At 41.0% G+C, this 11,971-nt stretch overlaps 1 protein-coding gene across 2 annotated transcripts; it reads left to right on the top strand.

The window, feature by feature from the left end:
* The first annotated feature begins 343 nt into the window (after window positions 1–343).
* On the top strand, window positions 344–11,886 carry si:dkey-85k7.12 (interferon-induced very large GTPase 1). 2 transcript variants are annotated; one of them, XM_048970556.1, is made up of 4 exons: window positions 344–922; window positions 2,285–2,551; window positions 5,278–5,553; window positions 6,376–11,886. In XM_048970556.1, exons 1-4 carry the CDS (start codon window positions 871–873, stop codon window positions 11,073–11,075), a joined length of 5,295 nt encoding a protein of 1,764 aa, XP_048826513.1. In that variant the 5' UTR covers window positions 344–870; the 3' UTR covers window positions 11,076–11,886. The 2 variants fall into 2 exon arrangements, with proteins under 2 accessions (XP_048826513.1, XP_048826515.1); XM_048970558.1 differs by lacking the exon at window positions 344–922 and having other exon boundaries at window positions 2,413–2,551; window positions 5,236–5,553.
* Window positions 11,887–11,971: the final 85 nt, after the last annotated feature.

Raw genomic sequence — 11,971 nt, 5'->3', positions numbered from 1 at the left:
CATCAAAAAATATCAATATCATTTTAATTATCAAATAAAAAGCGATATAATATCGGGGTGTTTCAGGTTTTTTTCAGGCAAATTTATGTCTTTGATTTGGACAATTCAGATTTTTTTCTTGGAATATTCCCTCTTCCCCCAGTTCATTTCTTAAAACTACAATGGCTCTAATACGCCGTCCTACACACACTTGCATTTAATAATATAATTACAGAATGACTCCTATGGCCAATGCGCTGTAATGTACGATAATATTAATACGGAAAAAACGTAACGCCTGAAACAATCAACTTGCTTCACGGAAGGTTACAGACGGCACAAAGTTAGATAATCAACAGTAAAATCATGGGATTATCTAATATATTTACGGGTACAGCTGTCAACAATTATGTTGCGATACACGTATTAATTTCTGTTAGAAATCCCTGATTTTTTAAGTTTCATTTTTCCAAAAACGAAGCTACACCACTTGCTTGGTGTCGTATTCAGGGAAACGAAACGTCAGTTGACGCTACTATAAAAGCAGGCGTAAAAACCGCCAAAACTGCACAAGGTGCAAAGTGCTCCTCACCAGTAGACGGATAATTAAATGATCCATTATTTATACTGATACAACAGTCGATCGCGAATTATGCCGTAACCTATGCGCTTATTTCTGAATATCATCCCTGATAATGAAGAAAAACTGCGATTTTCAAGGAGCGAATTTGGCACGAACCCGTGACCTGCGGAACAAAAAGTTTAGTTACTGTACAGTTACTCAGTTTATTCACGAATAACTGCCTCATGGATTGTTAGGTGCTCAGGGCCAGTATATAACCGACCCAGCATAAGAAGCAAAAGCAGTTTTCTCTGTTCTAGCAGGTCGTGATGGAGTTTCCTCGGAGCAGCGAGTCACCTGAAGAAGAGGACAACTTTTGCAGTAAGTGTGGCTGCAGTTTAAGTTAATTTAAAACGGAGCGTAAATGTAATGAGTAAATCTCGCTGCTAGGAATCAGCTTTAATCTGTGATATGTCAGTTTTATTGCAATACTGTCTGTAGTTAATGCAAAGCCATCGTTAATATAAAGTTTATTTTTTTCTATATCTATCTATCTATCTATCTATCTATCTATCTATCTATCTAACCTGGCTTTCAGATTAAAATCTGCATAAATCCCATCCTTTCACCAAGACACCAATAACTGTAGCCTATATACACCCACTGTTTCACCAAATAGGCCAGTAGGAATGGGCGATACTGCAGATTTCTCTTTGATCTGATACCAAGTAATCATAATGCTAAGTTTATTATGGCGATACTGATATTTTGTGCCAGCCCCTTTGCAGCCATTTGCTAGGGTGGGGGAGGGGTGCTGACGTTAGTGTTTCCTGGGGGGGGGGGGGTTTCCCTACACTGAACATACACAGACACTAATTAAGAAATCCCATGGCAATTTACCAAGCTGGTAACTGTATTAGCTCTATTAAGTTAACTCTGGGTTTGTACATCTCGCTTTGTAGGACACCCCACAGGTGTTAAACAGGTCTTCATTTATGACTGCTTGTGTTTTCCATATACTGAGAGGTCATACTTGGCTATTTTAAGACCTTTAAACAGTAGGCAGTTCAGACACACTGCAAATGATACTGTGAAATCAGGAAGTTTGAATACAACTTAAGCTATCAAGAAAATATTGCTATACGTAACATTAAAGAAAAACAGGCCTATAATGGTGATCAGTATCGGTCAAATTTTTTTTTGGGGGGGGAGTTAGGACGATTCGAAGGACCCATGAGCGATAGGGAGCCTGAAAAAATTGGATTGGATTGGTCTGGACTGGGGGCCCAATATGACAAACCTTCATGGGACCCAATATGACATGCCTTCATGGGACCCAATATGACATACCTTCATGGGGCCCAAAATCTCTAGCAATGCCAGTAGTCACAGGTATTGAAATATATTCGAACGCATTGCGTGACATCTGAAATTCGTTCGAACTTGATTTCTGAAAAACGCCCTGTCCCTCACAGCTGATGCGGAATTTCTGTTACCCTCATTATATGTTACAATCAGTAATATAATGATAAGGAAGTTATTATAAATTGTGTGAGAACTATAATGCTGTGAATATGATGGTTATATTATCTGTGGTACAGAAGACTTTTGTTTTGTCACCTTGTTGACAAAACTCCTAATGTACAGTATCAAAGGGTGCTGATCAGATTTGAGACTTAGGAGCAACAGTTTTTAACATGTTGTGTTTTTAATCTTGACTGAATGTAACTCTCTCTGTACCAGAACTCCCCCAACCACAAGACCTTACAGTCGACAATGTAACCTCCGACTCTGTGACTCTGAGCTGGGAGATACCAGTGGAGATGCTGGGCCACCCAGAGCAGTATATGGTTACCTGGGACTTCAAAGGGATGAAGAAACACCTCAAGGTGAAAGACAGGAGTGTGACCATAGAGAACCTGTCTCCAGGCAGGAAGCATATATTCAGTGTGGTCACCATTGGGACCGATGGCAGCCAGAGCGAGTGTGCGTTTGCTCGTGTGTGTACAGGTGAGACGATGTGCTCTTCCTCTCAGATATGCGTGGCTTTGATGGTTTGATTTGATTGATTTATTATTATTTTTGCTTCCATTATTCCTCTGAAATGTAACTTGACATGCATTGTTACAAATCTCTTTCATACAAACATAAGAATATAAGAAATTTACAAATGAGAGGAGGCCATTCAGCCCATCAAGCTCATTTGGGGATAATTCAACTAAGACTTGTTAAAATCTTATCTAGTGCTGATGTAAAGGAACCCAAGGTTTTAGCTTGCGCTACACTAACAGGAACTCTAACTACATGCTGTGTAAAGAAGTGCTTTCTCAAACCCATTTTTAAACGTTTTCCTGCTAATTACCCCCTATGGCCATGAGTTCTTGTATTCAAGCTAAAATTGAAGCAACTATTTGGTTGAACAGCATCCAGAACTTTTAGAATCTTAAAAATCTGTATCATGTCCCCCCTTAGTCTCCTTTGCTTGAGGCTGAACAGATTCAGCTCAGCTAACCTCTCCTCATAAGACATTCCTCTAAGACCAGAAATCATTCTTGTAGCCTTATGTCAAACTTTTTCTACGGTAGCAATGTCCCTTATAAGGTAAGGTGACCAAACCTGCACACAATATTCTAGGTCGGGTCTTACCAAGGAATTGAATAATCTTAGCATCACCTTCCTTGACTTAAACTCCACACACCTAGAGATGTAACCCAATATCCTATTGGCCTTTTTAATTGCTTACCCACAGTGGGACATAGAATCATCAACATACACACTAAGGTCTTTTTCATAATCAGCTAGCTTTATTTCAGTGCAATCCATAAAATATCTGTACTTTATATTTCTGCTCCCTGGATTCACATGGATTACCTTACATTTGTCTACATTACATTTCATCTGCCAGGTATCAACCCAGTTGCTAATTAAATCACGATCCCACCGTAGCCTCTGTGCCACTAGTTCAGTATCTGTTCTACCACCCTCCTCGGTGTTATTTGCAAAGTTTATTGTATTTATTCGTGTCAATATCATTAAAGTAAATTAGGAACAATAATGGTCCTAAAATTGAACCCTGGGGTACCCCACTATGAACGCAGGCCCACTGTGACATTGTGCCTCTAATAACTACTCGCTGCTTCCTGCCTGTTAACCAGTTTTCGATCCAAGCTGCTAGAGTTCATAAAATCCCTGCTGCTTTGAGCTTAAGCAGGTGCCGTTTGTGAAGAACACCATCAATGGCTTTCTGGAAATCTAAGTATATCACATCGTAGGCTTTTTTGAGATCAGTTTCTCTTGTAGCTTCCTGAGAGAAATCAAGGAGATTAATTAAACAGGATCTACCTCTCCTAAATCCATGTTGGCTGAATGATTATTTGAATCCAGGTAATCTACCCGTTTCACTTGGATTATAGCTTGTATTACGTTTCCAGTTATGCAAGGTAAACGGATTAGTCTATAGTTTGCTGGATTATTTCTATCTTTTTTGAATATTAGTATTATATTGGCATGCTTCCAATCAGAAGGTACCACAGTAACAGATTAAGATTTGTGAAACTGCAAAGTTAAATGGTGGCAAATAATGTCCCTCATCGCTTTTTAAAAAAAAGGTAAGATGCCATCAGTACCCTGCAATTTATTTATTTTGAGCTTAGTTAGGTTTTGTAGCACATCAGCCTCAGTTACACACATATTGCTCAAATATGAAGCTGGATTAGGAATAAGCGATGGTATGTTACTCATGTCCTCTACAGCGAAAACAATTATTAAACTTATTAACTGTCAATTTCATTTTCAATTATCAAGCCCTTACTATCCTGCAAATTAGTGATTTCAGCTTCTAGAGCTTCATTGGAGTTAAACTATTGGAAAAAACTTTTAATGTCATCCTTAGCCTGTAATGCAACCTTCCTTTCGACATTCCTCTTAGAGAGTCTAATATTTTTTAAATCAACCTGTAGACTTAGACACTCCTGCTTTGTTCCAACATCATTATTTTACATTTGTGGACCAAAACCCTTTCCTATGGGAGGTATTTCCTGTATAAAAGACAACAAAAGTGATAATTATAAAGTAAATTCTACACATTGCCATTTAGTTTTAAGTCTATGAGCACAAAAATAAAATGAAATAGTCATTTGTGAAAAATTAAAAAGTAAAATGAAAAAACCTGTCTCTTCATTTTCCAATTTTTCAAATACGCATATTAAGATTCACCCCATGTTTCGCTGGCTTTTTCTGTTACTTCCTGGTGAAAGCCTGGGGGGGGGGGGGACTGTGGAGCAGGCACAGAGCGCCTAGGCCAGTTTGGGTCCAACTGCAAGTATACATGAAGGGGTAAATCGACTCCCAACCACATTATCTGGGTGCGCTAGGCCTGCTTTTGAGAGTGTTGATTATGTGTGATTTCAGTTGGACTAACATGTTTGCATGTATTTTAAAAGTTTAGAAAAATGAGTTTTTTTCTAACATGTAAATGTACTGATTGAAGACACTAAAACAAACTATTATTAAACAAGGTCTTAAATTACTGCCCCTTGGAGTTTAACAGCCTTAAAACCAAGGTACTCTTCCAATGTATCTACTGTATTTATGTCATTGTGTTAACTGAATATGACTTTCTTCAGTAAACTAGTCAACCTAGCATAACTTAAAAAAAAATTGATAATAACTTCATTTACATGTCCTGATTTAAGGAGAACATGAGATCTAATTCCTGCCTCCTCGGTTTTGTTCAGAACCTTCTCCACCGCTGAGCTTAAAGGCAGAGGAAGTGAGGAGCACTTCGGTGACACTTGGCTGGCAGAGGCCGGCCGGCATGGAAGATCTCAGTTTTCAGTACATCATCACCTATGGCTGTGTTGGAGAGCAGCCAAAATCAGTGGAACTGGGATCCAGTGCCAAGACAGCCATTCTGTGGGATCTGAATCCTGGGACAGAGTACAGCTTTATCATGGGTACAGTGCTTCAGACAGGAGGCCGAAGCAGAGAAAAGTCAACATGTGTGTCCACAAGTAGGTAAACTCACCAGGCTGGATTCTGCATGACTGGAAGTTGTATGTTTTTTGTTCATTTGATGTTCTCCACCTCAAATTAGCATAACAGATTATTGGTTTGAGGTTTATAAGTAGAGTAGACAATGTGCCTTTGTTCTTTATTTGTTTTACATTTCGCATAACTTTTTTGTATCAAGGACGCCTGTCCCACTTTGGGAATAGATTATTCTGGAATTTCTGCAAGAGAGGATCTAGAACGTGATTGTGTTGTAGTCATGGTGTTCTGACATATTGTGGTTTTTCCAGCCAAGGGGTGGCATGGGGGTGCAGTGGTTAGCACTGTTGCCTCACACCTCTGGGACCCGGGTTCAGGTCTCCGCCTGGGTTACATGTGTGTGGAGTTTGCATGGTCTCCCCATGTCGTCGTGGGGTTTCCTCCGGGTACTCCGGTTTCCTCCACAGTCCAAAAACATACTGAGGTTAATTGGAGTTACTAAATTGCCCATAGGTGTGCATGTGTGACTGAATGGTGTGTGAGTGTGCCCTGTGATGGGCTGGCCCCCCATCCTGGGTTGTTCCCTGCCTTGTGCCCATTGCTTCCGGGATAGGCTCCGGACCCCCCGCGACCCAGTAGGATAAGCGGTTTGGAAGATGGATGGATGGATATTCCAGCCAAGTTTTTAATTTAACATATGGGCATATAGCACTTTTATTGTATTTTAATACTTTACTCTACTTGACTCTCTGTGTGTAGAGTTATGTAAGTTTTTCAGGTTTTGTTTGCGTTTCATGATTTTTGAAAACTTCAAACTGTTCATCTCTTTTTTTTTTTAATTACAGAAACATTACAGGGTGAGCTGATATATGACCTGGGACTTGAAAGTTACCTGAAGGAAAAACTTACCCTTAGCACTGTGCTGGAAATCACCAGTGAGACTGTGAGCGATAAGCCCGTCCAGTCCGTCAGATCTCTGCCGTGGTATTTTCTGAGGAAGCTCATGATGGTGAACGTGACTGCTAGGAGTGGGATGTGCACGAGCAATGATGACACAGCTCTCCAGAGCCTGGACAGCTTCCTGGAGGACCTGGGAGACCTACAGGGTCATAGCAATAGAGTCAACCCCCTTGATGTTATCACAGCTCTTTTCCTGTGTTCAGACGGTTTCCTTCAACAGGAAATGACCTTGAAGATGTCCATGTGCCACTATGCTGTGCCGCTTCTGCTTCCTAGTTCTGACAGACACCAGTGCATGTTGATGCTTTGGGCTATGAGGGACATTGTAAAGAAGTTCAGGCCACATTCCCTGAAGGACCCAAAAGGATTCATAGAGAACAGCATTGTGCTTACAAATATGCCCATGGTATCTTTTGTCAGACTAGGCAGCAGTAGCTTGAGAAAATCTCAGATCTTGAACCAAGTTCTAAGCAACCCTCAGCAGTATCATGACACTTTTGTTCATGACAACATGGTATGTGGTGATACCAAAAGGAGGATTTCTAATGGCCTGGTGGAAATTAGCTGGTATCTGCCCTGTGGGAACGAGAACATTGACGTCTTTCCCGAACCTATTGCTGTATCCAACTTGCATGGAGACATAAGTTCCTTTTATACTGAATTTTTTTTCCTGTGTCAAACATCTGCAGCAGTCTTTGTATTCTGCGATGACTTTAGTCATGGGTGTGAGGTGCTCCATCACCAGGATATTAGGTCTCAGTTATTCTTAGTCAGCAATTCACAGGCCAGCAGCTTCAATGTGGAGAACTTTAAAGCACAGATGTCCAAACTCCAGCTTCAGCCAAAGAACATCCTCATGAAGCGCCCAGGAATGAATGATGCGGAATTTGTTAACAAGCTGCGAACGACTGTGAGTAAGCTATTGAAGGAAAATCCACTGAAAATGAATATTGTAGACATGTCAGGTGTTGCACATGAGTTAGGAATCCCAGTAGATGAAGATTGCACCCAGTGTCAAAATGGAAAGAAGATGGCGGAGATGATGACATCAGCAATAACTGACATACCAGATTTCAAGGAAAAACAACTTCCTTTGCAAGGAGAAATCTGGAAAGAACTTACTAAACTGGAGAAGGAGGAATGTAGGCTGAAAAAAGCTGGGAATATAGACCTTGAGAAGTATAAGGATGAATTGTTGGAAAAGAAACGGAACCTGAGGGAGCAGCAGAGGGCTCTCGATATGTCTGCTGCCATGTCACATTTTATTTATGCAATTTCAAGCTCCAGAGAGGACCGGCCCTATTTCCTCAAATGGATGAGGATCAACTTGGACACCATATCACGAGAGAACTTATCACACCTCCGAGAGGAATATAAGGAAAAGTGCCTTAATTCTTCTGAAGATAAGGAACTCATTGCTAAATTGGACAGGCAGATTTCCAGCAGCTCTTTAGGGGTTGAACACTTCCTGCGAGAGATGGGCCAGCTGTACGAATCTGCCAGCTCTCTTCCTGAAAACGATCTAGCTCGACAACAGATGCAAAAGTTGCCAAGACTGTGTGCTGAAATGCTACTGGATGGTTTTCCACTGGAGCTAGTAGATGGGGATGCGTCAAACATTCCCCTTCAGTGGGTGTCGGCTGTGATGCAAGCTTTGCAGCATCTGACAGGCTCAAAAAATAAGATCCGAGTGGTGACAGTGCTGGGGGTCCAAAGTACTGGGAAGTCCACTCTGCTGAACACCATGTTTGGAGTTCAGTTTGCTGTCAGCAGTGGCCGCTGTACGAGAGGCGCATTCATGCTGCTTATCAGGGTGAAGGAGGATTTCAGAGAGCAACTTGGATGCGACTATGTCATGATCATTGACACAGAAGGATTGAAATCCCCAGAGTTGGCCCAACTAGATGAGAGTTATGAGCATGATAATGAGCTGGCCACTCTAGTGGTAGGCCTGAGTGACATTACAGTCATCAACATAGCCATGGAGAACTCAACAGAGATGAAAGATATCTTGCAGATAGTTGTTCATGCGTTTCTGCGCATGAAGGAAGTGGGGAAGAAGCCGTGCTGCCAGTTTGTGCACCAGAACGTGGCAGATGTGTCGGCCCATGAGAAAAACCTCAGAGACAGGAAGCTTCTTCTGGAGCAGCTGAATGAGATGACCCAGACGGCGGCCAAAATGGAAAATAAGGGAAGCAACAGAAAATTTACAGACATCATGGAATACAACCCAGAAAAGAATAACTGGTACATCCCTGGGCTCTGGCATGGTAACCCTCCCATGGCTCCGGTGAACGCAGGCTACAGTGAGTCTGTGAGCGACTTCAAGAGAAGCCTCATTACTTCCTTCAATGAGTGTCTGACCCCAACACACACATTTGCTGAATTCTTTGAATGGACTAAGAGTTTATGGAAGGCAGTGAAGTACGAGAACTTCATCTTCAGCTTTCGCAACAGCCTGGTGGCTGATGCCTATTCTAAGCTTTGTACTGAGTTCAACAAGTGGGAGTGGGAGTTTAGGAAGCACCTGTACTTATGGCTGTCACAAGCTGAGACTAAAGTGTCGAACTTTGGCAAAGTACAAACCGGAACTTCCCTCACTGCTGAGGATTTACTGAGCGAGCTGAACGCAGAGTTAGCTGGTGAGCTCACTAAGCAAGAGAAGATCATTTTGGACAACATTTCTGAGTATTATAAAAGAAAAGAAAACCACATTTATTTGGTGGAGAAGTACAGAGAGGATTTTGTGAATTCCGCCAAGACCCTGACAAGAGAGACACAGAATTCTGTGAAAAACAAAGTAGAGGCAGCGATGGAAATCAAAAAGGGTATGCTGAAGTTGGACACTGTCAGAAAGAAGCACACAGACACCATGGAGAGGAAGGTTCTAGAGCTGATTGACAGATGCAGGGAAATAAAAACTGAAATGTCACCTGAACAGCTTCTGTTGGAATTTGGAAAGATGTGGGACGACACTGTGAAAGAGCTTTCTTTTGCCGGCCTACAGAGACGGGTTATTGGTCAAGACATTTACTGTCAATTAAGGGCCAACTTAAAGAGAAAGGGAAGTCATGTGCATGAAATACTGTCCCGGGTTTGCTTGGATAACTGTGATAAAGAACCTTTCAAAGTACAAAATGATGATGGTTTTTTAAAGAGGGCCTACAAACGGTTCTTTGGGGATGAGCAGAAGCGGAAGGCACAAGAACTGGCAGACCGTGTCATCTGGAAGAGTCAGGAGTTTATTACTGACAAAGTGAAAACCAAAACAGATTATCATGACACTTACACCACACAGTTGTTGCGTTTGATAGATGACTTGCTGGAGAAGGAAAAGGATGTGCAAACAAGCGATAAATTTGAGGTCTCTCTGAAGATACACATCTGTAGGTTTGCAGCAAGGGAATTCCAGAAAATGCATGATTTTTTTATTGGAGTAAATGACCCTCGGCGATGCTTGGAGGACTTCAAGGACCAGTACTGCTCTGATTTTAAGGACCTGTGTTACCAAAGAGACCAGTGTCAGAAGAAAGCTGAAGAGTTTGCCACCTACTGCCTTGCTCCTGCAATCAAGGAATATGCTACCAAGTCTGTAGGCCCAGATATTGTGGATGAAATGTTGACAGGAGAGAAATCAATGAACTTCAGCACCCGCTCCTTCTTTCAATTCTCTGTCCTCAAAGAACTGCTTTTGAAAAATGATTTTAAATATTTCCTTCAGTACACTCAACAGTATGAGAAGTTTGTGAAAGACTGGATTTTCCAGCAAATAGTGGAGAACTTCTCAAAAAATCACAATAGGCTTTGCGACATAGTTATTGGTCATCAAACCAAGATTATGAAGAAGATAAAAGATGCTGTCGAGGGTGAAACCACTGCCAGAGGTGGAAAGAGTGGGAATATTTGCCATTTCATTCAAGAAATCTGCACAAAATTTGGAAAGGAACTTGTCATTCCCAAACCCGCCCTGGATAAATTTATGGCCTTAAACAATGCAGCTCCTGAGGAGTTTTCTAGATTTCTTATATGCGTCATGGAGGAAATGGGAGAGAAGCTGAGGGCGGAGTTTGAACAGCAAAAGGATGTGGAATCAGTACTGACAGACCTACCCTTCAAGCCTGAGAATGAGCTGTTCAGAAGGGTGTTTGGCTGTGGAAAGCTGTGTCCCTTCTGTAAAACTGCCTGTGAAGCAGGAGGTAATGATCATTCAGAGCACTTTGCATCCGTTCACCGACCTCAAGGTACCGGACGATACAGATTACTTCAGTCTGAAAAACTTGCCACTGATGTGTGCTCATCCGATGTTGCCAGTGAAAGACAATTCCGGTGCTTTGCAACGTCATGGAATTTTCACCCATACAAAGATTACCGGAAGTTTTTCCCTGACTGGCGCATTCAGCCTGACACAAGCATTGAGGCCTCAGACTACTGGAAGTATGTCTTTGCTACATTTAATAATCAGTTTGCTAAAGAATTTAATGCTAAACCTGCTGACATACCATCGAGCTGGAAATCAATACAGAAGAATAAAGCCTTGAAAAGCCTGGAAGAAGCATTTGGGTTGAAAAAGAATAATCCGATTTGATAGCTGGGAGACAACATCAAAGCAAAAAACATATAATTAGTAACATGCATGGAAAAAGTTGTCCTCCCACAAAATAAAAAAGACTACCATCTTTTTTGTACTTGTATTGAAAAACAGAATTCTTGCTGTGTCTAGTGCATTATTTACCACTATTTGGGTTTGAATTTGTTGGGTTTGAACACAATTGTTTTTAAATCTAAATATGTAGTAATAATTAGAAGTTTATTGTAATGAGAGTTTAAGAGAATTCTTATGTTAACAGCATAAATTTTATTGGCATGGTGTGTGGCTGTGCTAGTTGGATCTCCATGATCAGAAGGTTGACGGTTCAGAACCTGTAGTTGGTAGTTATTTGTACGTTGGGCCTGAAACCCAAACAGCTTCATTACCTTGTGCTCCGACCCCCAGCTTTGCTCTTGCTTGTCTGTGTGTCTCAGAAGAGGATGATGTGATTTACACAGACTGATTTTCTCCCTGTACAGTGACTATAAATGCATTCAGTTCTAAATGTTCTTGTGTTTCTATTTGCCTTCCTGATTTCCCTCCAAAAATTATCTTTTTTTTTCCAAGTAAAGACAACCATAGACAAAGATCATAACAATGTCAGAATAGTCCTGTTAGGTTCTTGTTTTTTGAAATTGCATAGCTCTTACTGTGATACTACTTAGACTTGTTGATTATTCATCAGAAGCTCAGCCTAGCTGTATTTAAACCTAGTTGATTCCTTTAACTGTGTTTGTGATGTACTGCCTCACTTGTACATCATTTTCTGATAAAAACATCTGCTAAATAAATGTATGTGAATGTATAACAGCAGTTTTTCTTTGAATTAATAAAATAATACAAAAAATATATATAAAATTTGACAATTGCATCCATGGATCCTTTAATCCTCT

This window comes from Brienomyrus brachyistius, chromosome 12, assembly GCF_023856365.1.
Source record: "Brienomyrus brachyistius isolate T26 chromosome 12, BBRACH_0.4, whole genome shotgun sequence".
In the NCBI taxonomy this organism is placed as follows: Eukaryota; Metazoa; Chordata; class Actinopteri; order Osteoglossiformes; family Mormyridae; genus Brienomyrus; species Brienomyrus brachyistius.
Note: the sequence above shows the minus strand (reverse complement) of the source record. Positions and strands in the feature narration are given on the sequence as shown.

What these genes read in the sequence shown, in the direction of transcription:
- si:dkey-85k7.12 (XM_048970556.1), top strand. Translation starts at nt 871, where the DNA reads ATGGAGTTTCCTCGGAGCAGCGAGTCACCTGAAGAAGAGGACAACTTT. An exon ending in AGAAGAGGACAACTTTTGCA is followed by an intron (nt 923 to 2,284) that starts GTAAGTGTGGCT and finishes TCTCTGTACCAG; the next exon opens with AACTCCCCCAACCACAAGAC. An exon ending in GTTTGCTCGTGTGTGTACAG is followed by an intron (nt 2,552 to 5,277) that starts GTGAGACGATGT and finishes GGTTTTGTTCAG; the next exon opens with AACCTTCTCCACCGCTGAGC.